The 22,382-nt window shown below is 48.0% G+C and overlaps 1 protein-coding gene and 1 long non-coding RNA gene across 3 annotated transcripts; one reads left to right on the top strand and one right to left on the bottom strand.

Moving 5' to 3' along the window:
- The first annotated feature begins 1,641 nt into the window (after positions 1 to 1,641).
- On the top strand, positions 1,642 to 17,135 carry LOC122483488. Its single transcript, XR_006297407.1, has 4 exons — positions 1,642 to 1,917; positions 8,148 to 8,315; positions 8,835 to 9,054; positions 16,439 to 17,135. It is a non-coding gene; the product is annotated as an uncharacterized LOC122483488 (long non-coding RNA).
- CCKBR (cholecystokinin B receptor) lies at positions 10,316 to 20,733 on the bottom strand. Of its 2 annotated transcripts, none has more exons than XM_043580494.1 (5): positions 20,493 to 20,733; positions 12,525 to 12,776; positions 12,132 to 12,381; positions 11,665 to 11,837; positions 10,316 to 11,474 (listed from the first exon to the last, which is right to left on the bottom strand). In XM_043580494.1, exons 1-5 carry the CDS (start codon positions 20,641 to 20,643, stop codon positions 10,936 to 10,938), a joined length of 1,365 nt encoding a protein of 454 aa, XP_043436429.1. In that variant the 5' UTR covers positions 20,644 to 20,733; the 3' UTR covers positions 10,316 to 10,935. The 2 variants fall into 2 exon arrangements, with proteins under 2 accessions (XP_043436429.1, XP_043436430.1); XM_043580495.1 differs by lacking the exon at positions 20,493 to 20,733 and adding an exon at positions 13,650 to 15,745.
- Positions 20,734 to 22,382: the final 1,649 nt, after the last annotated feature.

Genomic DNA, 22,382 nt, shown 5'->3' with positions numbered 1-22,382 from the left:
TTCATCATCAAAATATCAAAGGAACACCTAAGTTATACAGATCCTGCGTACCAATCAGAAGAAAGGTCAAGCACATTGTAGAACAATAGGGAGGGCAGGCAAGCCAGTTTAAGACACAGATAGAAGGCTGTAGCACTGCCTTACCCCTGAAGACAAAGGAATGACCGTTTTGCTTGTGCATATTTGATACCACTAACCAGTGAGTCCTTTACAGCTCTGCTATGGTCGGAATGTTTGTGTCCACCCAAAATTCATATGCTGAAATTAACCCCCCAAAGTGATGGTATTAGGAAGTGGGGTCTTTGGGGGTTATTAGGTCCTTTGGGCAGAGCCCTCATGAATAGGATTAGTACCCTTAGGAAAGAAGCCAAAAGGAAGCTCCCTTGCCGTTTCCACCATGTGGTGTTATAGAAACAGCCATCGAGGAAGCAATCTCTCACCAGACATGGAACCTGCTAGCACCTTGGTCTTGGACTTCCCAGCCTCCAGAACTGTAAGAAATTTCTGTTGTTCATAAGCCACCCAGTCTATGGCATTCTATTATGGCGGCCCAGACAGAGTAAGCCTCCCAATTTCTAAATTGATGCCTGATAGAAGGGTCTCAGAGACGCTATAGAGGGACCTGGAGACCTCAGGCCCAGGGTAGGGGTATCTGCCTCCTGGGCTTTATCAATGAGAAGGTAATGATTTTTTTGAGTCTGGAGACTTTATTTTGTGGGCTCATCAAGTCATCACCTCTGTGTTACCTTTTGTCGCAGAGTAGCCTCCTGCTATAATTATCTTTATTTCAGACTGCCCGATACCGGCTTCACTAAAATCTCAACCAACCTATTGTTTCTACTCAGTCATTTACTTGATCTATGACTCTGGGCAAATCATTTCACCTGAGTTTAACTTGTTTGCCTGTAAAAAGAGGGCAAGGCAACCATCTCATGACCTTACCAAGGCTGTCGCAGGGACTGGATTAGAAGATGGGAAAGCACTTTGAAAGGGTTAATTACACATTATGTGATTGGGAGGTAGGATTATTACAGTTATCTGCACTTTGCCAGCTCAAAACAATTACAACCTAACCCTGTAATAGTTACAGCAGTGTCTTCCAAGTCCTGCTGAGTGAGGTCTGCCAGTCATCAAAACATATTAGAATTAAGGCTTACCCAGGCAGCTACTTCTGGAGTCCACAGGAACACTTGTTTTCCTGTCCCCGGTGATCGACCCTCCCTGCTGGAGTGAGCACAGAGGCTCTCCTCCAAAATCCTCTTTTACCCCCTCAGGAGAACTTCCCATTCTCTGGCTTTCCTCTGCTCCAGGCCCATCGATCCGCCTTTCCTATGGATCACCCAATCAAACCGCCCCTCCTTCCTCTCCGTTTCCCCTCCTCGGCTTCCCATTCCTACAGAGCCTCCCTTGCGCTCACCCTCCTCCCCTCTCTGTCGCTTCCCTGTCTCCCGGAAGCCTATTTCAGCCAGCGACCGCTCCGTGCTGCAGCTTCTCTCCCTCTCATTTCAACCGTTCCCGGCTTCAGCCGTTTCCCGCGCGCGGTTCGGGTTCTCCCCACCGGGCGTTGGAAGTTGAAAGCTCTCGCGCGCCGGTGGGCGCGAGCCCAGGGGGCGGGGCGAGGTGAGGGCGGGGCGACCGCAGCCGAAAAAGGCGCGGATAGTTTATCCCTGGGGCTGCCTTAGGAGAGGTGACCGTACCAGCGGGAACCCGAAGATGTGTGGCAGAGCCTGGCACCGAACCACCTCCCCTGAGGACGCCTCGTAACTCTGCGGCTCCTCCTGAACTGGCTTGGGGCGGTCTCTCCTTCAGGCCTTGCCCTTGCGAGGACTTACCAGAGACCAGGCCAGTGGGACCCAGTACCCATCCATGCGAGACGTCTGGATGAAATAACTTATTTTATAATTGCTTTACTAACTGGTAAATTATAACTGTTACAATTAAAGTTAATATTTGAGGGAAACACTATGCTGATAATGAAATTGTACCAGCACCAGCAGTGTTTGCTTCTTTGGAGACCAAAATTTACCTCCAGAAGCTGACCATCCAAGTTGGACACTTCCATAGAAAAGAGGCCTAGGGTACCTCCCAATAAAGATTACACTTTGAATATAGGCATACAATTTTGCTCCCCTTTTAAACCCCACCAAAGCCACAGTAAACGGATTTTTTCAACTAATGCATTATTTGCAATATGAGTGAAACGGAGACGAAGCTAGGAAATAGGATTTCCTCATCCTCCTAGGCCAAGATGTAGAATGCATCCCCATATCCTATGCTCTGTTACCCTCTGGTGCCATGCTGAGCATTGCCCTGATTCCCGAACTGACTTTATTTTTTTTAATTTTTTTATTTATTATTATTTAAAAAAATTTTTTTTTCAACGTTTATTTATTTTTGGGACAGAGAGAGACAGAGCATGAACGGGGGAGGGGCAGAGAGAGAGGAAGACACAGAATCAGAAACAGGCTCCAGGCTCTGAGCCATCAGCCCAGAGCCTGACGCGGGGCTCGAACCCACGGACCGCGAGATCGTGACCTGGCTGAAGTCGGACGCTTAACCGACTGCGCCACCCAGGTGCCCCCCCGAACTGACTTTAAAGGGATTTTTATTTTAGTTATTTATTTTTTTTCAAGGGATTTTTAAAGTCATAAATCCTCAGAGATGGTGAGAAAAAGAGAGATGACAACATTTTGGGAACTAAAAAATAGATGGACAGGTGTCTAATGATTTAATACAGCCTATAACTGTACAGGGTAAGCCAAGAACTCCACAACTAAATGATAGATCCCTCAAAAGGCTTAGGATTTGATATTCAAGGTATCTCTGGAAATGGGGTAGAGGGAAAATAAAAGAAGATTGATTGAAAGCTGTTGAGAAGAAGGTACTGCTCTTCTTACTAGGCAGAAGCAGGAGATCTGTCTGGAGAAGATAAAACTGAAGGTCTTTCAGGCATAGTTGAAGCCAGGGAGACCACAAATACTGGACACTTAAGTACACATGAGCACATTAAAGGCCCGGTAGCCACCCCACTCCACCCTGCAGTCTTCCTCCACTGGCTCCCCAGGTGATGGGACCCAGGACTTTATTTTCTGTTCAGAAAATAGGAAAAGTTTTCTCTAGGTGATCTGATCAGCCTAAGAGGAAAGACTTAGAGATCCCAGCATCTGGAGTTCTCCAACAGCCCAACCAGGTCACTCTACAATAAAGCTCCAAGTTGACGAGCTCCATCCACTGCTCAAAACTGCCATCAGCTGTTAGTCCTCCACTTTTAAATTAAATCCTGTCATACTGTGAATAGGACTGACATGTATAGCCAACAAAATTCCAAAATTGACAGCCACTGTGCAAAGCTGAACTTTGAACTTCATAGAACACCACCTTCAAAATATTGGTTAAAAAAAAAATCCCAACCTATAATTATATACCTGATCAAATTATGAAACCACTGTGAGGCTAGAATTAGGGATATATAGACAAGTTTTCAAAAATTTACCTTCCATGCATCCTTTCTCAAGAAGCAATTAGACTATGTTATGGCTGGGACTAAGGTAAAGTAAGTGAGATGCCTTAGGTGCAAAATTTAAAGAGGTACCAGAAAATTTAGCAATTAAGATAAGGAATTTTTAAATGTCATATCGAGGAAAATACAAATTAATGCAAAAAAAATCCATGATGAAAAAAAAAATCAGAAGGTGAAATAAAGATAGGACCCAACAGGGCTGGGATTATGGTGCAGGGAGTGGGGCTAAGTAATGAAAGTGCAGGTGTGGGTCCTGCCTTTATTAAACGTTTTGATATTATGTTGGTTATACAAGTTAACCCTACTTTATGTGGGACAGGAGTACATAAGGACATGAATACAAGGAGGTGAGCATCATTGTAGATCACTTTGGAGGCTAGTCATCACGATAACAAAAGTTATGTGACAATTTTATTGGGTAGAAAGGGGAGTATAGGAGTATGTGTTTCTGGTGGGCTGGTGGTAGACATGAGAATTAACCCCTCATCTTCCATGGTGGATAGTCAATAGATAATACTACCAAACAGAAGAACCGAGAAATAATGTTAGCATGTTATGAAAAGATATGGGGATGGGGCGCCTGGGTGGCTCAGTCGGTTAAGTGTCCGACTCTTGATTTTGATTCAGGTCATGATCTCATGGTCATGGGATTGAGCCCCGCATGGAGCTCTGTGCTGGGCCTAGAGCCTGCTTAAGATTCTCTCTCTCTGCTCCTACCCTGCTTGCATGCTTATTCACACTCCTGCTCTCTTTCTCTCAAAAAAAAAAAAAAAAAAAAAAAAAAAAAAAAAAAAAAAAGATACAGGGATAAATACTAAAAAAAAAAATGATAAAAGATTTGAAAGTGATTCCTTCTAGGGAAGGAATATGGGAGAGGAGCAAGACAGGGGGCTGGGGACTGCTATTTGCCTTAATTTTATAGAACTAGTTGACTATGTTTTGTACCCACATGACTACTAAACAATTATAAGTAAATGTTTGACATTTCAAATGAAAGTCTCTGAGGTACTCATCATGGGGAAGGCAGAAGTTTGTGGGACTTTATTATATGATGTTATGACTAAGCATTATTTTTACTTTGGGTTGCAAATGGAGGTGGGTGCTAGAATTGTTTTAATATTGGGGCTTCCAACAATCTTCCTGGGCTTGTTTTCCAGGGGAGATAGCTTCTCCATCTCTTGTGACCCTCACAACTACATAACAAGGCATGAACTATCGCCGGATGAGGGATACTGTCAGATGAGGGAAACTGAGGTTCAGAAAGGGAAAGTAACCAGTCAGAACTAATGGTTACATAGTTAGTAAGTGGCATTGAGGTAGACTGGGTACCAGATCCTTCCAGTAAGACCAGTTTTCATACCAGGAAACTCCCATTAGCTCCCTATACTGTAGCTTCCTGTTGGTCTCCTCTGGCCAGATCCCCACTATTGCTGTCTAGTTCTGGTTTGACCTGTACCAGCATTCCAAGTTTGTGTGTGTGGCATGTCCCTGACATGTGTGCAGGGTCCTCCACCTCTCTGACTGCAGGAACTAAACATTCCAGGCTTAAGCCAGACTTCTCTGCTTCAATGACCCCATCGCTTTTGCTCTTGCCTTTTCGGGGCTGAACTACAGAGCCACACATGTAGGTGGCCTGGGGGCTGCTTCAAATGCCCTGAAGAGCTGTTCATTACTTCAGGGCTGACTAATACTGCTGCATTTGGAACCATTGGGGAGTTACTTCTGGTTTGAGGAAAGGGATTCCCCCCGCCCCCAAACTGAGTTCCACCTGGAAGGTCCTGCCCATCTCCAAGTGAGGGCTTTGCATCTGCCTCTCCCTGCCCACGGGATCATGTATCTGATTGGGAATATCTTATGTTTCTGGCTTTCTCATGTTGCTTACAGCTTACGTGTTTCACCCTGGGAAATTGGACAGCCTTATCACTCAAACCAGCCTCATTGTTCAAATGTATACTTCTCAAGATCCCTTCCATGTCTTATCTCTTATTACTTATATGCCTAGGTGGGTTCTGGGACTCAAAAGTGTTTGATTAAGACAAAGTAGTACTTCACTGGGCCTAATCAGTAAGCTATTTTCTTCCCTCAAAATGTGGCTACATGGCTGGGTTAGATTCTGTTTCCAGAAGACTCACCCTACCAAGGGGGAGGTGCTGTTCTTTGTGCATGATGAAGAAGAATCTGCTGACCGAGTGTCTCCTTAGGTTTGGGGATACTGAATAAGGCTCAGAGAATAAGAAACAGCTAAAGGAACATTGCTAGAATCTGCAATGAAGGCCACCATTTCCAGGAGGTCCCCCCTCTGGCATTATATCCCAGCAACAAAGATTTGATCCCAGCTGGCTCCTGCTTTCTTCCCCAACCTTTATGCTTGCTTTCCTCTCCTCTCACTTGTCCTCTGCCAGAAATAACTCCAAGGAATGAAGTCTGTCCACAAAACATCCTTGCTTCTCACTAGTGAGACCTGACTAACCAGAGTGTACGGTCATCCAAGACCCTGGCTTGAGTTGTCTATAGGAGGGGCCAGCTTTTGGCCTAACCTCCGTCTTGTGCATGTTCACTTTGATGCTTCCCCTTCTCTGATTTGACCTCATATCTGAGACTTAGCTAGGAAACCTTCCTTCTTAGAAGGTTTGAGGGGGTGAGATTTTCAGGACAGTTGTCCGCATCTTGTTTGGGGAAGTGAATCTTCAGGGCCTTTCCTCCGGGGATGGTGATGCTAGAAGTGGGGCTCACCAAGGGATGCAGGTCTGCAGAATTATAGACTTACCTGTTTTTCTACTTTGAGCCCTGAGAAGAATCCTGCCTGAGTGGTTCCAAATCGCTCCCAACTTTTCAGCCCTGAATGACTGAGATCATAATCAGGATGCATAGTGAAAAGAGCATGGGCTTTGGGGTCAGGCACATATGGATTCAAATTCTGACTTCATTACATTCTAATACCATCTCTTAGCAGGCCCCAAGCTTCCTATTGGACCCAGAGTTCTGCTCCCTTCAGTTAGGGGTGGTCTCTGTCTGCAGAGGACCTTGTTTCCTACTGTTATTCCTGCATGCTGGTCTTAAAGCAATCTTGAGTCTAACCCTTGTTATGCTATGTGCCTGATACAATGATAAGAACTTTTGAGCATTGCTTTATGTAATTCTCAAAATGGCAGTGTGAATTACGATTCGGACACCGATTACAATTTGTTTTTTTCCCCCCACACCACCAAGCAATGTTCTGACACCAGCTGGATGACCCACAATTTAACTCAATCCTGACATTATGTACCTAGAGATAGCATCAGATCCCACAGATTAAGGGCTAAGTCATACAAGACTTCCCCTGACTTTAGATGCCAGTTGGAAGTCCTCGTAGTTACCTGTGCTTCTCACTAAGTGGCTATAGATTGGAGGTTCCAAAACCCCTTCCTTGATTTGATTAATTTGCTACAGCATTCACAGAACTCAAGAGAGACATTTTACTTACTAAATCACCAGTTTATTATTAAAAAATGTAACTCAGAAACAGCCAGATGGAAGAGATGCACAGGGCAAGTTGTGGGCAAAGGACACGGAGCCTCCATGCCTTCTCCAAGTGGGACTTCTCCCCAGTCTCCACATGTTCACCAACCTAGAAGCTCTCCGAGCCCCGTCCTTTTGGGTTTTGTGGAGGCCTCATTAGGTAGGCAATTGTGATTAAATCTCAGACCATTGGTTCTTGAACTGAATTTCCAGCCCTCCTCTCCTCCTTGGAGGTCAGGGGCAGGGCTGAAAGGTCTAACCCTAATCATGTGATTGGTTCTTCTGGCAACCAGCCCCTTTTTTTTTTTTTTTTTTTTGACAGCCCACAGAAACGAGTCTATTTATTCATAGAAGGTGGACGTTAAACTAAACCCATACAACTGGGGGCACCTGGGTGGCTCAGTCCATTAAGCATCCAACTCTTGGTTTCGGCCCAGGTCATGATTCACGGTTCGTACCAGCCCAGCATCAGGCTCTGTGCTGACAGCACGGATTCTCTGTCTCCTTCTCTCTCTGCCCCTCCCCCCGCTCGCTCTCTCTGTCTTTCTCAAAATAAATAAACCTAAAAACTAAATAAATAGCTGTATAAACCCATACAACTGATATATAAAACCAGTCAGCAAAGGAGATTAGATATTTCCAGAAACAGATGGAATGTTCCTGTAGGATAACACTTCCTTCTTTTGAGCCAGCAGATTTCTTAATGTGTTCTTTCTTTATTTTTATTTTTATTCAAATTAGTTAACATACAGTGTAGTCTTGGCTTCAGGAGTAGAGCCCAGTGATTCATCTCTTACATATGACACCCAGGGCTCATCCTGAAAAGTGCCCTCCTTAGTGCCCATCACCCATTTAACCCATCCCCCTCCTCCAGCAACTCTTAGTTTGTTCTCTGTAGTTAAGAGTCTCTTAAGGTTTGCCTCCCTCTCTGTTCTTAAAGTGAGCTAGAGGCTTTAGGAAAGTCAGTTCATCAACAAGTCAAAAAGCACCCTTTGGGCTCTCATCACTTAGGAAATTCCAAGGGTTTTAGGAACTCTGTGCCTGGAGAGGGGGTAAAGACCCAACGTATATTTCTTATTATAAATCACATTTCACAGAAGTTGATGTAATTATTTTTGTTTTATAGCTGAGACTGAGACTCACTGAAAGAACTTGCACAAAATCAACTTTTAAAAGGCAGGCCAGGTCTACTGGAACCCAGGTCTTTAAGCCTTGAAAGACAATGCAGCATGCCTGGAAAAAGAAAAGGTTTTGGGAGCAGACACCTGAGCTCAGTGTTGCCACAGGACTTCATGTAAGTCCACTAAGCTTTCTCAGCTTCACCTTCCTTTTCTGTCAAACAAAGAGAAATGTGTAGGAGAGAATGAAGTGAATTGGTATATGTAAGATGACTGTCACGCTGCACTGAGAAGCTCCACATTTCCCACCCCCTCTGTCACCCCGCCTTCTAGCCCAGGCTGTCATTTTCTCACCACATTATGCTGTTCCCAGCCCAGTATGGGAAATCAGGCAGGAACACAAGTCAATATGATGGAAGAGAGAAAGCAGTAAGTACTACAGGAGCAGACAAGCTTTGTGAGGATGACCATGAAGGACTTCTGGGAGGCAGCGATATTAAATTTGGACCTGAAATGTTTGACAGATTTTAAGAGACAGAAAATGGATGGGAGGTCCCTGAGATTCCATATCTGGTAACTAGACAGGGCTTGGGGGAGGGGGTAAGGTGATGGATGTGTAAGTATCTGGTAGACCAAAGGGCAGCACTGTGTGCGAAATGGTGTTATTCAGGCCATGATTTTGTGCTACCTTCTAGGCTATCCCTGGGCCACAGGTACTTCAGCTCACACTGGACTTGGAGCCCGACCCCACCCAGGTTCCCACTGCCATCTGGTGGTCATCCAGAGCCCAGGGCCCAGCTCCTGATGGGCCTTCATCAGCAATCTCCTTCAGAGTGCTGCAAAGCCTGTGGGCAACCCTACTTCCGCCCCTGAAAAAGTTGGCATGAGAAAGAAAGGCCCGATATCTTGCCTCCAGTAAGTCAGACCAGCTGGGATTCTATTTTTAACCTGCACTGTTGTAGTTGACAGCTTGGAACGCCTTCTCCCTCCTTTTCTTCCTGCATCCTGCCTCTTGCAGCCCAGGGCCCTGTAGAAAGGATGGATGGGAGCAGCCTCAGCACTGGTAAACAAAAGACCACTCTCCTTTCTCATTGTCCTTCACCTGGCCTTTGTCCAGCCTAGTTAGTGGGTGGAGTTAGAGGTGTTACTGGCTGTGAGGTTAACGAGGCTTAAATCTCTGGGCTCCTCACTGCATAGGCGCCTTCCGTGGCCCTGGTCAGTGTCCTGGCAATTTTGTATCTGTCATTTTGTATTCTTTTTCTTAAAAAGGGCACCCGGTTTTATAAGCTCCAGGCCCCACAAAACTTGGGTCTGCCTCATGATGGGTATGGCTTGTTTCCCATCTGAGCTTAGTGTCTACTTCAATAGGATTATTTCTGTCTTGTTCTAATTTATTGTATGACCTTGAACAGCTTTCTTTCCTGCTCTGGGTCTCTATTTTCCCATCTGTTACAAGACAAAGTGTCAAGAAACCCTCTCACTCTATCATACTTCTGATTATCCATGTATATCCCTGGTGAGGTCATCTGTTCTTCCCTACCTGTCATTGTGTGTGTGAAGGGATGATGTTGCTGTCTCTGCCTCTCTCTGGGGCTGGATCAGTCTCATAGTCAAAAGGAAGCCTGGGCTCTGGGATTCCTCTTATTCAGATCCAGCATTCTCCCCACCTTTGTTGCTGGCCAGTAAAGGTGCTTCCACGGGGCAGAAGCTTGGCCAGATTCTGACACCAGAGAAGAGTGCATTAAAAAAGTTCCTACTCTTTAACTTGTACACTTATGATCTGAGTCCTGGTATTTGAAACACACATTGAATAAACTGAGTCTTATTATATAGTGCTTCCACTTACATTTCAATAAAATTTTAGTAATTACCTATTAATATAGTACCTTAGCAATGGCACCACTTTAGGAGAATGCTTAGGAATCATGATGTGTCATGGATATTCTGCCTGCCACCCCCATCCCCAGCTACTATGTATGACACTAGTGTGTAGGTGGGTCCAGGATGACAACCCAGACAGAATACCCACATCCCCATTTAGCCTCAGACCATGGGCATTTTGGCAGGAGGTCATGCACAGGAGAGACCATGGAAGAAGGACCCAAGAGGGAGAATTCTACAAAATCCCATGCCTCCTCACCTGCCCCCCCCCCAAAAAAAAAGTCCAGAAAGGAAGTTCAGGAGAAAGCCAAGTCATTTATTATTTCTTGAAGAGTTTGGGTGATGGAGGAGGGTCAGGGCCATAGAATTTAACTGGAAAGGAATGAAGGGACTTTTCAGTGCAAAACAGCCTGTTGGTCAGGGAGATGTGAGATTAGGTTGGTTGGTATTTTTCAGTGCTGAAATGGGGAAGGGCACTGTGAGGTCAAACTGGGGGGGTGGGTGGGCAGCTTGGAGCATCTCAGGAGTCAGTACCGTGCCAGGCTCCAGAGCCCTAAAGAATCAGTGCCATTACTATGTGTATATGAGAGGCAGGCCAGCCTCTCTCAGAATTTCCACTATGTATGGATAGTCCATTGCTAGGGATGCTGTGTCTGTGTGCGTCTAAAGTCAGTGCCCTGTTTCTATGTGCCAGGCTTGGTCCCATATCAAGAGTGTGCCTTATTTCCTGTGTGGGGATCTGGTTTGTTTCTTTTGTGTCAGGTAAGCCACTTTTGTGTGTGTGTTGGAATTAGTCCATGCTTTTTGGGTGTCAGTCTCCTGTGTCAGTGGGTCTGTGTCTCTCGTGTGTCTGGATGGGTCCCTACTTGTAGGAATTGGTATCTTCCGCCTCAGCCCCCACTCCCTCTCTACCCCTCAGCCAGGCCCCAGCGTGCTGATGGTGGTGTAGCTCAGCCTGGACAGTGAAGCGATGGAGGGGGTGGGCGGGTCCTCATCTGGAAGAGGCCTGGGGCGAGCTCGTGGAGGCCTGGGGCAGCAGCGGGCACATGTCTCAAGGCAGGCCTGGCGAAAGCGACGGTGCATGAAGCAGTAGACCAGGGGGTTGACACAGGCTGAGGCGTAGCTCAGCAAGTGGATGAAAGAGATGGGTGCTCCCGAAAGCGCGCGGTGCGCACCAGAGCTGTCGAAGGCGCGCCACGTGTTGGCACTGTACAATGGCAACCAACACAGGAAAAAAAGCACAACGATCACCAGTAGCATCCGCACCACGCGCTTCTTAGCCAACAGCTTGGCCTGGTAGGGCCGGGGGCCACATCCTGGCCCAGGTGTGGGCGCCGTCAGCGCGGACAGCTCCAGGGTCTGACGAGAGCGTGGAAGCTGCACGTAACAGCCATCACCATCCTCTCCAGCCAGCCCGATCTCCGGCCGGCAACGCCCATTGGGTTGGGCAGAACCTGAGTACAGAGGGTAGGCGGTCAGAGCAGCAGGCTGAGTCCTCTCAACCTCCAGCCCAAGAACCACCAGACTCAGATTTCCAGCATCTGCGTGTCAGTCTCCTTTCTGCCCCACCCACTCTAGGCTCCGCCCCTTCCCAAGGCCGGTGGTAAGGGTGGGGGTCGGGAGGGGAAGCTGGATATCCCCCACCTGGTCCTGCCCCGCTCCGCAGTCCTCTTTGGCTTCTGACTCGGCTCTGGTTCTCATTGTCACTGTCTTCGTCAAAGCGAAGCCCTAAGTAGAGCTCGCGGGAGATGAGCCCGTAGGCCACAGCCATAACCACACCCGGGACGAAGAACAAGAGCAGGAGCAGCAGTACGGACCTGGAGACAGAGCAGATCAATCACGCGGGTATCTGTCCACCTGTAATCACAGGTGGAAGAAGAGCAAGGGATCCTTTCTAGGGCTGGTGACCAGGCCCCTGAGGTAGAAGTAGGATTTGGGGGTCCTGCTGGGAAGGGCTAGAGAACTGGGGAGGGACCCCAAATGGGAATCCCAGGGTGATGGGTGAGGAGAGGGAATCAGAATATTGGGGCAGCTGGAGGAAGATTCTGGGGAATGGTAGTAAGCAGCTGATGGAGATGGAGAGAGGAATTCCCAGGAATGGGTGCCCTCACCAGGTTTGGCGAACATGTGCACTGGGCCAGCGATGCACGCACTGCAGCACACGGGACCCTACTGGCTGTACGGCGGTGTACACGGGATAGGGCACCATGAGCAGTCCAGAGAGCATCCACGTGGCTATGATCACACGAGCTGCGTGGGACCGTGTCTGCCACACTCGTGCCTGCAGTGGTCGGCAGATGGCACTGTATCGCTCCAGGGCGATGGCCACAAGGCTTAGTGTGGACACGCTTACAGACACCCCTAAACAAGGGAAGAGGAAGGGGTCATTCAGGAAACTTGTACTATATACTCAACCAGTGATTTGCTCAGGCCCTACTGAGAAAGACCCCTATGTGCAGCAAGAACTTTAGGTAAGGAGGGGAGCAGGGGGTTGTCTCACCTACCCATGAGGTAGGAAACCGCCTTACAGACGACTGTGCCAAAGATGAATGTGCCCATGAGATTGGGCAGGAGGGTGAAGGGCATGCAAGCCACAGCCAGCAGGAGGTCGCTGACTGCCAGTGAGAGCAGGAAGGCGTTGGTGACAGTCCTCAGGCGGCGGCTCAGTCCCAGGACCACAATGATGAGCACATTTCCTCCAACACTCATCAGAAAGATCACTGCATAAAGGGTGATCCTGATGGCCAGCTCCAGTTCTGGGTAGGAAAACAGAGGGGTGGCAGCAAGGAGTCTGGCTCCCACTCAGCCAGACCCTCCAAGCCCACTTATTCCCCACATCTCCTACCCAGCTAGATCCCTCTGCATCCCAGGAATACCTCCTCCCACTCAGCGGATGGGTTCACTTGAATCCTTTAGGTTTCTAACCCCTTGAGGCTTAGGGAAATTGGCTTAACTCCTCCTCTCCTTGAGAAGGTCTGTCTCTTCTCAAGCTTTGCTTCAAATTCTCCCTTCTCTTTACAGCCAAGCTTCTTGAAAGGATTATTTGCATTTTCTCATTCACTCCTCAGTCGATTACAGTCCAGTGCCCGATCCATCTCCCCTCCGCCCCCCATCACTGTTTGGACACTTCTCAAGATCACTAAGCTTTAACTGCCAAGTCCAAAGGTCTCTTCTCAGCCTATTCTACTTGATCTCCCTGTAGCATTTGACACTATTGATCACCCACTACCTTTTGAAACATAGGTCAGGTCAGGTCCTTATTGTCTAAAAAAATCCCTCTTCACCTTCCCTGTACTCTCTGCAACCCTTTAGCGTGTCTTCCAGATCCTCTGAGAACTGTCCTGTCTCACCTCCTCTTGCAATGCACCCACTTAAGCCACTGGATGACTCACTTTCTTTTTAAAAAAAATTTTTTTTAACGTTTATTTATTTTTGGGACAGAGAGAGACAGAGCATGAATGGGGGAGGGTCAGAGAGAGGGAGACACAGAATTGAAACAGGCTCCAGGCTCTGAGCTGTCAGCACAGAGCCCGACGTGGGGCTCGAACTCACGGACCGCGAGATCATGACCTGAGCCGAAGTCGGCTGCTTAACCGACTGAGACACCCAGGCGCCCCTGGATGACTCACTTTCTTGAAGGCATCATGCACCCTCATGACTTCCTCCATTGCTAACATTGATTTCTCAGCCTGGAATGTTCTTTCACCAACTGCCACTAATACCCTCCCCCCATCACAAATTGGTTTTCTGTATCTGGTAAATTCCTATACACCACTGCCCATCAAGACTCAGATTAACTGCCCCCTCTTCTGTAAGGCCTTTCTGGATGCCTCATTTGGAGTTAATCTCCCCTTCCTCTGACCCATGAATGTTCCTTACACATCTATCAGAATGCTTTTTATTTTCTACTTTGTATTTTAATTATCTCCTAACATTCATTTTCACTCAACAAACATTTACAGAGGACTCCCTCTGTGTTAGGCAGTGAGGACAAAGAGATGGACATGACAAATTCCCTGCCATCTGAGAGCTCACAGTCCAGAGGGAAATTTGGGTACATAAATAGATAATTGCCACACAGTGGGATAAGGAGTAAAGCTGGGGGATATACAAAGTGTTGTGGGAGCTCACAGGAAGGACACTAGTGTTGCTGGGCTAGACAGAGGGCTGACCCCATTCATTTGTGTCATTGTCTGTTAGGGGATGGATCCATCTTTGGGCCTCTATATCACAACCAAGCAGACCCAAACAAAAGTGAATTGAATTAAGCTGGACTCAGTCACCCAAGCCCATGGCCTCAGCGTGAGAGACATGAGAGCTTGAAGGGAGAGAAGGCAGGGCCAGAGCCTTCCAGGTTGTGGGGAGGGAAGGGCTCAGAGCTGCAGCTCCCCCTTCTGCAGCCCCATACATTGACTCTTGTCTTAGGCTCTGAATTAAACTGTTCTTATTAATGATAACCAACTTATTCAGAAACAGCTGTAGGCATCAAGTGCATGCTATCTACAAGAGATTCCTGAACAGAACCCAGCAGTGACATTAGTTCTCAGATCACACAGTCAAGTCAGGTGTTGAATCAGAATAGCAGCTGAGTCTCCAGATCTCTAAAATGCTTTGCCTCCTGCTGCTCCCTCACCCCTCTGTCATTCATCATGCTGCCTCCTTCCCCAATCAAATCTCAATCTCAGTGCCTCTTTCTGCCTCTCTGTACTCCAGTGTGGCATTGCTCACTGTATTATTATGTTTAATTCTCTATCTCCTCCACTGGATTATGAGCTTCTTGAGGACAGGGGCAATGCCCAGATCATTCTTCTGCATATCCCTGGCACTTAGCATAATGTCCTGCAAATAGGAGGTGTTCACACATGCTGGCTAATGAATCTTGAACGAATCTCTTTCACTCTCCACACAAATGCACCTGCTTTGTCCTGCCCCATCCATGCTTCACCTCTGTGCCTCTAAAGCTCCAGCATGCCCTCCTCTCTGCCTCTGTCTCTTTGGAGACATGTCTCCCTTTCTGCAAGGAAGGCTTATGTGTAGCAAATTTGAGGTGTGTGTGAGCTAGTATTCTATCCTGTACTTTTTGTCTCCTTCCAGTCTACCGCCCCCACCCCTCCACTTTCCTTAATCTCGCCATTCTATCATCTTTTTCAGATCCTCCTCTGGATGTCTCTCTTCAACTAGTTCTTGAATCAATAACCACACCTCAAGTCGGTACACACCCTGAAGTATGAAAAAGCACATTTCTCATTCATTCACCCGGCTGATGTATCCCATGTGTGTCTTTGAACTTGGTGGAGCAGAAAGATGAGATGATGCCCACTCTTATCAAGTTCCCAATCTGCATGGGGACTCCTGAAAACTAGAGGGACAAAGTTCCAGTAAAATTGCCCAGCGATCGTACAACACTTTGCTATTTTTCTGCGCATTCCCAGCAATTAGCTTATTTCCAGCCACTACTATCTCTCCAAGTCTTTGCTGTTGAACAGTTAGGAGATGTGAAAAAGATTAATTAAAAGCACTCTTAGAGCCAGTGGCCCAGGGAGAGGGTAGGAGGGATGAAAAGGTAGAGCACAGGGCTTTTAGGGCAGTGAAACTATTCTGTACAGTACTCTAATGGTGGATAGATGTTACTATACATTTGTTAAAACCCATAGAATAGAGGAGAGCCTGGGAAGCTCAGTCAGTTGAGTGTCCAACTTCAGCCCATGTCATTCTCTCATGGTTCATGGGTTTTAGCCCTGCATGGGACTTTGTACTGATAGCGCAGAGCCTGCTTGGGATTCTGTCTCCATCTCTCTCTGCCCCTTTCCTGCTTGTGCATGCCTGTACATTCTCTCTCTCTCTCTCTCTCTCTCTCTCTCTCTCTCTCAAAAATAAACAAACATTTAAAAAAATCTTTTAAAACCCATAGAATATACAACCCAAGAAGTGAACCCTGATGTCAACTATGGAATTTAGTTAATAGTGTATCAATATTGGCCTATCAATTGTAACAAATGTGTTGCATTAATGCAAGGTATTAATAGTAGGGGAAACTGTGTGTGTCTCTCTGTGTGTATTGGGGGGGGGGTGGTGGGAATCTCCCTGTGCTTTCCATTCAGTTTTTCTGAAACTACTGTAAAAATACCCTATTAGTTTTTTCAAAAGTCACTAAAAAGCAATTAGAATGAAGACTTGTGTGTGTGTTTTTGCCTATGTGTATGCATCCATGTGTGTTTGTGTGGTGGAATAGGAGTGATCATGGTGGCTTCGGCAACTAAGAAATTAAGGTAGGGGTGGAAGAATGGGAGTGGCACCTTATAGATTCTAGTGCCTTGACTACCTCTGGGCATCATCCTGCTGGGCCAGAGAACTCAGAAGACTGTGACAGTTCATTTCTGTTTCTGGGGTCTAAAATATCTGCATTTGTTCTTTCCAGATGGTGGCAGAGAAGTATGAGCACAAAAATCCAGATAATGTGCCAAACACAAAAACCAGGACTTTATAAGAAACAACACCGAAGCTGCTGATGCCTCAAACCCTGCCTTCCACTGGCATGTTGGATCTGGTCACCCATGAACACAGACATCAAAGCAATACCCATGTGTCTGTGGTGATCATGGACAGCATGCAACTGATTGTGGATGATAGCTGGGCAAATGGGGATATCCAAATGTCAATGGGTACTCACTGAAGGAGCAGAAATAATATGGAAGGATGTACAGGTAATATCAGAGTGAACATTGGATAATAATTTAGTTTTTGAGATAATATCTAGGTGGGTGAGAGTAATACATATTTTTGTGGACAAGGTCTGAGAAGGGTTTAACTACGTGTCTGTAGATAATGCCTGACTGAGAGTGGGCAAATTTAGACTGTGCAGAGGTAATATGTCTGCGGATAACATCTCGTTTGGTAGATAACATCTTCAGAAAATGTGGATTATATTCAGAGGTCTGAACTGAATGGGGGAATATCCAAATGATGATGGTAGTAGCTGAGTAAGCAGAAAGTAATATTCAAGTATGTGTAGGCAATATTTAGGTGAGCATGGATGTGAGATGTTAACATGTTAAGATGTGAAGTGAGAGATCAATCTGAGTAAAATAACTCAGTGCCTGAGTGAACACATGTGATATCTGAATCTTTGTGGTTAATATCTGAATGTGTGAGACTAACAACCATGATTTTATGGGTGATATCTGGAAAAGGTTAGTTAAGTGAGCATGGGTGATATCTATGTGTGGATGATAAAATGAAAGCAAGTGTGTCTGATGGGTGAGTGACATCTAAATGACTATGGGCATTGTTAAAGTAACTGTGGGTGATACCTGGTTTTCAGTGGTGGCATCTGAGTGAACATTAGCCCTCTGGTCTATGTGGGTAACATATAAGAATAATGTGGGTAACATCCACATTTCTACTGGTAACACTGGAGTGAGCCTGGCTAACATGTAGTATCTGAGTGAGTGGCAAACAGTCTTTGTGGGTAACTTCTGACTGCCTGGGTAACATCCACTCTGTGTAGGTAACAACATCCAGATAAGCAAGGCCAATTCTTGCACCTGTGCTCTGAATCACTTCATGTTCTGCTTTCTCAGGGTCCCCTGCTCTGTGGACTGTCCCTGCTCTCTGCTGAGCCTTTGACCTTCCTTTCCTCTGTCTTGGCCCATGCTGCATCAACATTTTAAAAAGACTCTTGCCTCTACTGCACACACATATACCCAAAGACAACCCCCACCACATACCATTCCTCAATCCCATGCTCTTTCTGGCACTATCCTATTTTTTCTTTGCTTCTCTCTCCCTCCCAAATTTCTGGAAAGTTTCATCTACACACCCTGGTTCACTTCTCATAACCTCCTCATGCACCCTCCCAAACCTCAACCAACTGTAGTCAGGCCTTAATACCCACAACTCCTCTTAAGGACTTCTTTGTTACTGGATCTGAAGGATGCTGTTCTGTCCTTATTCGACTTATATCAGCACCATATGACATCACTTATCCCACCCTGCTTGAAATCTTTCCCTTCCCTCTGATGGTTTCATCATGGGCTCTCCATCTTTTGCCTGGCTTTTAAATCTCAGTCTTTTTCAGGGTCCTTCCCTGGGACCTGTTTTCTTTTCATCTTGTCATCTTTGTATGATTTTAGCTATTCCTGTGGCTTCCATTACCTTCTGTAGGCAAAGACCTTTTAAGTCTGTATTCCCAGCTTGCACCCCTCCCCTAAGTTCCTGACCACCAGATTCAACAGCTTACTGGCTACCCCACCTGGGTATCTCAACAGCACTTAAACTCAGTGGGTTCCAAAGTGAATTTATAGTTCTTCTCTTTCAAATTTGTTTCTGTTCCTTTGTTATCGTTCTCATGATATAGCACCAACATCCATCTAATTGTCCAAGCTAGACACCTGGATGTCATCCTTTGACCTCTTCCTCCCTCTCCATTTCTAATCAATCCCTACCAAGTTCTGTTGATTCCACTTCCAGAAGTGCTTCTCGAATCCATCCACTTCTCTCCATCCCCACTGCCAAAACCTTAGTCCAAGCCCATATCATCTTTTATCAGAGAAACAGAATAGCCTTCTAAAGTGTCCACCCCATCCCCCACCCTTTCATGTCTTGTCCTCCAATCCATCTTCTACACTATAGAACTAATCCTGGCTGTACTACGGAGTCTTTCAGTAGTTCCCATCATCCTCAGGATAAAAATCTACACTCCTTAGCCAGGTCTGTGAGGCTCTTTGTAAACCCTCTAGGTTGGTGCTCATCCTGAGTGTTCATTTTTCCTCTCTTTTGATGTATGTTTCAGGCACTCAGAAACTGACACACTGAACGAAAGTACCATGGATTTTAACTTTGGGCGTTTACACATATTGTTCCTCTGCTTAGAATGCTTCTTGCCTTTCCTGCCCCTTCGCTTGTCTGGCTTTCCCTTGTCTTTTTAAATTTTTCTTCAATTACCTTCTCAGGAGGCCCACTTTGACCCCCAAGGCTAAGCTAGACTAAAGCTCCTCTTCTGTGTTCCCACAGCCTTAATCTAAGGCACATCTCACTTTGTGCTGCAATTCCCTGCTTACTTGTCTGGCTCTCCCACTAAACTGTGAACTCCATGAAATAGGAACTGTGTTCATTTTTTCTCTGGTTCAATAAATATTTGTAGAATGAAGCAATCTAAGTGAGAGTGTGTAAAAACTGGTCTGAGAAAGCATATACATTATTTTGTGGGATAAATACTCAAATTAAAATTTATTGCCATTTTCCCTTCTTGAACGTGGAATAATTTCCTTCTGCTCAGCACTGCTCCCTCTCTTAGAATCCCCCTGCTTCCTTTTTCTGCCTACTGAACTCCAACTTCAAGACCCAGCTCCTGGGTTCCCTTGTCTATGAAGTTCTTGGATCCCATCTCCTTTGGATGCCCACAATTCAGACCCTCTCCTGGGACTTCTCAGAGTGACTGTGATTTTCCAACTGGTTTGTCTCCCTTCTGCACTTGACTATGGACCGATGAGGGTCCAGACTGGGTCTGTTTCATCCCTGTGTCCCCAGCACCTAGCTCAGCGACAACAGCAGGTGTCCAGAAGACATTTAAGGAAAGAAAAGGTGCAGGAAGGGAAAACATATATCATGAGCTGTGTTGTGGAGAAAATGCGGCTGTTGGCCCGTGGGAGGAGTGAAAGTCATTTTGGGGACTGAGTGAGTGGAAGCAGTGGGGGTGGGGGAGATGGTGGCACAAGAGATAGGAGATGAAGGGGGCAGCCAGGCTCTAGGAGGAGGAAACCTAAGGAAAGGCAGGTTGGAGAGGGTGCTTGGAGGGGACTTGGAGACAGAAAAAGAGAGGGGACAGAGCTTTGATTAGAGTTCCCCTTTGGGAGGCAGGAGGATTTGAGGAGGAGTGAAATGGAGACTGGCATCTCTAGGGTGCAGCCCCCAATGTCCAGCCTAATTCCGGTTTGAGGATCTCTTTTGGGAAGGCTAGGGGTGGGGCAGAGGACACAGGAGATTATATAGCTCTAACTTCCCATTCAAGCCTTCCATAGTGCTCTCTCCCTCAACCAGCCCTCTTCTTTTTCCCGGTCTTGCCTTCTTTTCTTCCTTTCCTTCCCCGCTGTGGCTCTGTGAACTGGATTTAAAAGGAAGAGACCTGGAAGGATAGGCAAGAGGAGGTCCTCGCTTCCTGGCCGTCTGTGTCTAGGAGGGGGCTCTGTGTTGGGCAGGAGGCTGTGTTTGAGGATGACCAGTGGCTCTGGGTACGACCAGGAGACCAGGGTGTGAAGGGGCTCTGATCAGGTGGTGTGAAGCTGTGATGGAGTTTTTATGAGCCGTGGAGGGGGTGGGGGGGGGGCAGAAGTGTCGGGGGAGCTGTTTAGGGACTGAGGGAGTACTATGAGGGGATGGTGTAGGCGTTTGAGGAGGCAGTGGGGGCCTTTATCTCTATCAGTGTGGGGTGCAGCGAGAAGGAGCTGGTGGAGGGGGCTTAGGGAGGCACCCACCTCGTGTCCCGGCTCCGCGGATGCGAGGGGGCTCGCAGCTGAGGTTGCCCGCACCGCTGCTGTTGAGGAGGGCCCCCCCGGGGCGGCAAAGGGAAGCCCCCGGCCCGGGTCCGGACCCCTGCGCGCTCCGGTTCAGCTTTAGCAGCTCCATGGCCCCGGCCCAGCCGCTGCCTCCCCGAGCTCGGCCCGGCGGGCTCCCGCTGCGGCTCCACCTGCTCGCGCCGCGGTTCGGGCGGAGGCTCCCGCCCCGCCTGGTCCCCGCCCCCAACCTTGGCCCCTGCCCCGCCGCTCCTCCTCTGCTCGCCCCGCCTAGGCTCGCCTCCCTCCAGGCTCGTCCGCCTCGGTCCCGCCAGGTGACTCTCCGCCCCCCTCCCACGCTCAGGACTTCTGCGCTCCCCTCACCCACAGGGACAGTCCTCCAGGCTCGCCCCCTCCTTAGCCTCTCCGGTCTTCTCTTAGAGATTTCCTTCCCACCCACTCCCCTTCACCACCGTCCTGGTTCGGCAGAATTCTTGGGAGTGTGTGTGTGTGTGTGTGTGTGTGTGTGTGTGCTGGCGAGGGTAGCAGTACGGGTGGATGGAGGGGTGGCGGAGAGGGAGATGCTGGGTGGGGGAAGGAGGGTCAGAGGGAGCGGCCGCCGTGGGATCTCGCATCTTTCCCCGGTGGGTCAGGGGATGTGGGGGTGGCATCTAACACGGTGGCATCACCCACGGTTACTGTACTATGCCTCAGTGGCCCCAGTGACCTGGACACCATCGCTACCGTAGTTCTTGCATCTCCTCTCCAAAGGGCTGGGGTCGCCCCTGCATCTGCCCGCGCACCCTTCACCTCCTACCTCAGGGCCCAACACCCAGGTTTCTACCCAAAGCTTCCAAAGAACCGTCCTCAGCGGGCAAGGATGTGGGGGCAGCATTTGTTCTCGGGGGAACCTTGACAGGCAAAAGGGCTGCCCAGAGGAAGAGTCTGACTTTGGTGTGAGGGCAGCCTGGGTAGCAGTGAGAACTGCTTAGAATAAACCAGTGAGGGGTGGGGTGATGGTGGGGTTTGGTTCTAATTCTGGCCCAGCACTGGCACAAGAGGGGAGGAGGCCCTGGCTTTCGTGGTCTCCAGGCAGCACCTACCCTCACCGACACAATGACGCTCCCTGTTTGCTCTTAGTGCAAGTGGAGCAGCCTGTGTGGGGCGTCAGGTTCCCATGGGAGGGGACCAGAAGGGGAGCAGATCACTGGGGTGCAGCCGGTGCAAAGCTTAAAGGGACATGCACAGAACTGAGGTGTGTTCGGTTCCTTGGGCAGGACTTGCCTCCACTAAGATTTCTGCCCTGCTGGCTATCCATTCTCCTCCATTCCAAGGAAACTCCAATATGACCCTGAAATTCCACTTTGCGGCCCCCAGCAGTAGCTGTTGGAGGTGGGAGCATCAGTCAAAGACCAGATGAGACTGTGGATGAGGTCTGAGTTTACGGGGAATTCAGAGAGCCCTATGCAAGCTGTCTTTTGGAGAGGACCTGTTCCAGCTAGCACTGAGTTTACAGGGGCTGGGACATTGAAGGAGGATTTAGTCTTGAGGTGGGTGGGGATGTCGTCACCTGTCTCCCCTAACTCCCCTCCTCCTGGCACTGCCTGCCTTCCCCATCAGAGTGCCCTGGACCAGAAGAGCCTGATTTGCTGTTTGTTCAGCTCCAGCACAGGTGGCACCTCAGATAACCTGCTGGACTTTTCCCACATTGGATGGCGGTAGGGTGTGGGGGTGGGGAGCAAAGGAAATGTAGGAGAGAGAGGAGTGGAAATAGGAGTAGATGGACATTCACTTATTCAGCAAAGTATGTGCCAGCCATAGGGCTGTGTACTTGCTGTTTGATACGGTCTGTGCCCGAGTAGCTCCCACCCT

Source organism: Prionailurus bengalensis, chromosome D1 (genome assembly GCF_016509475.1).
Source record: "Prionailurus bengalensis isolate Pbe53 chromosome D1, Fcat_Pben_1.1_paternal_pri, whole genome shotgun sequence".
Taxonomy (NCBI): domain Eukaryota; kingdom Metazoa; phylum Chordata; class Mammalia; order Carnivora; family Felidae; genus Prionailurus; species Prionailurus bengalensis.
The sequence above is the reverse complement of the archived record's forward strand: the minus strand, read 5'-3'. Positions and strand labels throughout refer to the sequence as shown.